The sequence below is a fragment of the Morone saxatilis genome, unplaced genomic scaffold, assembly GCF_004916995.1.
Source record: "Morone saxatilis isolate NCDOM2014 unplaced genomic scaffold, NCSU_SB_2.0 Contig24, whole genome shotgun sequence".
In the NCBI taxonomy this organism is placed as follows: domain Eukaryota; kingdom Metazoa; phylum Chordata; class Actinopteri; family Moronidae; genus Morone; species Morone saxatilis.
In genome coordinates this window covers 12,302,378-12,305,773 of record NW_023339807.1, presented here as the reverse complement: position 1 = coordinate 12,305,773, position 3,396 = coordinate 12,302,378, and the positions used below count along the sequence as shown (strand labels likewise).

Sequence of the window (3,396 nt, the reverse complement as noted above, 5' to 3'; positions counted from 1 at the left end):
AATAGTAACTGTAGTAATAATAATAATAATAATAATAATAACAATAATATCAGTGATATTAGCAATGGCAGTCAAGCAGGACCATGGCAGGAGGCTCCACCAGGATCCATGAGAACCTGTGAGACGATATATAGATCAATTCTATAAGTAAGACCTAATTAGAGAAGTCAGACTTGTTTTATAAGAGATTTTGGCAATAGTTATAATATCTTTACATTTTTCCATCAGCCTTTACATGTAATAACACTGTTTAATAGTGTCTAGTAGCAGTAACGTCATGTTTTCTTTAGTCACAGCCAATCAATAAGAACAATCATATGATCAGTATTGCATCAGTATCAGCTGATTATGGTTTTGATTCTTTAGTCAAGTTGCCTCTCACTCAGACTTTTCACTTTATCCAAGATGAATAAATTAAATGTCTGCGTTCACAGAACCAAACTAACTGGATGACAATGAACAGAACAATTTACATTATTGGCTTGGAGTCTGGTTGTAAAATATGTAAAATGGTAATCTGTTCATATGTTTTGACCTGTAGTTGCAGTTATGAGCTCTTTATTGTAATTCTAAAAATTCCAGGACACAATGGTGTCATGCATCATTTATCTAATCTGTGTGATAAATAGAGGAATGAACTGGATATAAATTCTCTTACACCATGCACACCAAACCATGCTCACACTGATTTCATCTGATTTTCAACAGTATCACTGCCTCATGACTATACTCTTCCTCATCTATTGTTACCTCACTCACTTTCAAATCACTGTTTTTAAGACAAATATGCAATTCCTGACTATTTCACTGAAGCCCTGACATTCAACTGAAAGTGAGTTTGCATTTTAGAAACAAGGTTTCTTTTCATTAGACATTTGTTTCCACGACCTTCTTGTCTGTGCTCTATAGTGATGTATAATGCATAAATGGATCTCCTTAGTGTATTCATGCTTAAGATGATGTTCACATAGCATTCAGGCTCTTTAATAATTGCAAAGTCCTCAGTGATCACTGTGATGATGAGCAATGTTAACCTCAGACTGGCATTCAAGTGATTCTCGGTTTATCACTTCTGAAGCTGCATGAGCACAGTCGCTCCTTTCAGCAGGGGCTGGGTGTCATCCAAAATAACTTACATGACAAATTTCAATCAATGCTTGAGTCTCTCTTACGTTACGCATGTTAGACCCTGCAATATATCATGGCATCTATATTTTCTTAAAATTTTTATAGGATATTTTAATATATTTCATACATATCTGTTTATCTCACAGGAAGGTAGTAACAGATTACAAGTAACACACACTTTACTACCACTTTACACAAGTACTACCTCTGTTCCATCTTTTAAACTGACCAGGATTCTGACTCCGGGGAGACATGGCAGGGACAGGGGAGAGGAGCAAGTTATTGTGCATTTGGAAGTTATTTTGTGTTTGAAAGAGAATTGTGTGATGTTATACTGTGTTGAAATACATTTCAGTTTCAAAGTTCAGTCTCCTTGCCGGTTTTTCTGACACATTCAGAATCATTACCTCTTTTTCTGTTAGCATTTAACAGGTGGCTCTTAAAATAAATATACATATTTATTCAAATAATTACATTACATTACAATACATATTATATATATATATATATATATATATATATACACATGTTCAATAAACGGCTTAAAATGTTAAATTATCTGTAACCTGACAAGACTCTGGGTTGCCAGATAATTAGGTTTCCCATATAATACTACAGGACCTACTACTGTTTACCATCTTTGTTTTTTTATTTGCCACGTCAGCATGCTAACATTTGCTAATAAGCACCAAACACAAAGTACAGCAGAAGCAAAGTACTGCTCAGATAATTCTGACAGAGGATCACCAAAGTTATTACAATTCATCCTGAGGGGAACATGAATGTCTGAAGCACATTTCATGGCATTCCATCCAATAGTTGTTGCACCTAAAACCACATGGTGGCATTTAGTAGGAGAGACAGGGTCTCAACAAAGTAATGTATAATTTTATTCTATAGGAAATGCAGGCATGTGTTTACAGCAGGATGTATGAGACTTCTCTTAATTGGCACTTCTTTATTGGATATGATCAATCTTTCTTTATTGTAGGGATATGTACCACAGTCCTTTAAAGTAGCAGTAAAGTAATTAAACCCCTTCTTAAAAAGCCTACTCTTGGGCGCACGGTTAGCTCAGTGGGTAGAGCTCCCCTTCATCTCTAAGATTCTGGAGAAAGTAGTCGCCAAACAGTTGTGTGACTTTCTACATAGCCAACAGCTTATTTTGAAGATTTTTCGTCACGATTTAGAAGTTCATCACAGGATTTCCCATGATGCACTGAGCTCCTTCCCTGAAGTTCTTGTGCTTATTCGTCTCCTGGTGGTGCCTCCTGCCATGGACCTGCTTGACTCCCACTGCTAATTATTACTGATAATATTATTAATATTACCACTACAGCTACTATTATTACTATTATCATTGCTCATCGTGCCCATCGTTGTGGCTGTTGTCGTCTTCGTCATCATCTTCTTCATCATCACCATCAGTCACTACTATTAGTGTAAGTTGTTGCTACTGTTGTTGCTGTGGCACCTTTGTCTCTGTCCTTCTGTCTATATGTCTGTCTCTGTCTCTATCTCTACCTCCTCCTCCTCTCTCTCTCTCTCTCTCTCTCTCTCATCATCTCCTCAGCATCAGGAGTTGATGGACGTCTTGATTATCTTAAAAGGTTCTTTAGTCTGGATTATAGTGGCTTTATTAGCCAAACTGAAAGTCTAACAGTAAATAGAATTTTGAGGGGCTTCCTGGTAGCCGCATAACTACAACTTTTTTAGTAACCCCACCCCAATGTTTCAAATAAAAACAATAAACCTTGTGTGCCCCCGTGCCCCAATCCCCAGTAGAAATAAATGGAAAGTGGGCAGAGAAGAATGTGATGTTTACCAGTTCTTTTCAGTGAGGATGGTGTGTGACAGCTGACAGCGGGGCATGGCTAGTATTTGGCTGCGGAGTTTTGAAACCATGGTGGAGAAGGCAGGGTGTCCTCTGTACCCCGGGAGCAGAGAGAAGAGTGGGTATGTTCCAGACCCTAAACATGGTACAAAGATTCATTCACATCTTAGAGAACAATATATGCTGGACAAAAATTCAGTTCTGTCATATGTGAAGATAAATTCTCTGTAACCTGCTTTAGTCAGATTATCCTCCCCGTCGTTCTCCTGCACAGGAAGGAGAAACATGTTGACTTCAGTCGCCAGAAACTCCTGCCCCAAGCCAGGGAAGATGTTGCAGTCCAACATGGACAATGTACCTACAATCAAAGCATGGGATGAGCGCATGCAGCTAATTTGTTAATCAAATCTCAAAACCAAATAATTACATCCATG

At 37.8% G+C, this 3,396-nt stretch overlaps 2 protein-coding genes across 2 annotated transcripts in view; both read right to left on the bottom strand.

Annotated features, from left to right (window-relative positions):
• LOC118335796 (chymotrypsin-like protease CTRL-1) overlaps positions 1-3,396 on the bottom strand; it is a gene marked incomplete in the record, with an annotated part of 151,345 nt that overhangs the window by 75,422 nt on the left and 72,527 nt on the right.
• Positions 1-3,396, bottom strand: part of smg9 (SMG9 nonsense mediated mRNA decay factor) — an 11,054-nt gene that overhangs the window by 2,258 nt on the left and 5,400 nt on the right. The window contains exons 11-12 of the mRNA XM_035672223.1: positions 3,195-3,320; positions 2,954-3,098 (exon numbers count right to left, since the gene is read on the bottom strand). Coding sequence (XP_035528116.1) covers positions 2,954-3,098; positions 3,195-3,320 — 271 coding nt within the window. The remainder of the gene's footprint in view (positions 1-2,953; positions 3,099-3,194; positions 3,321-3,396) is intronic.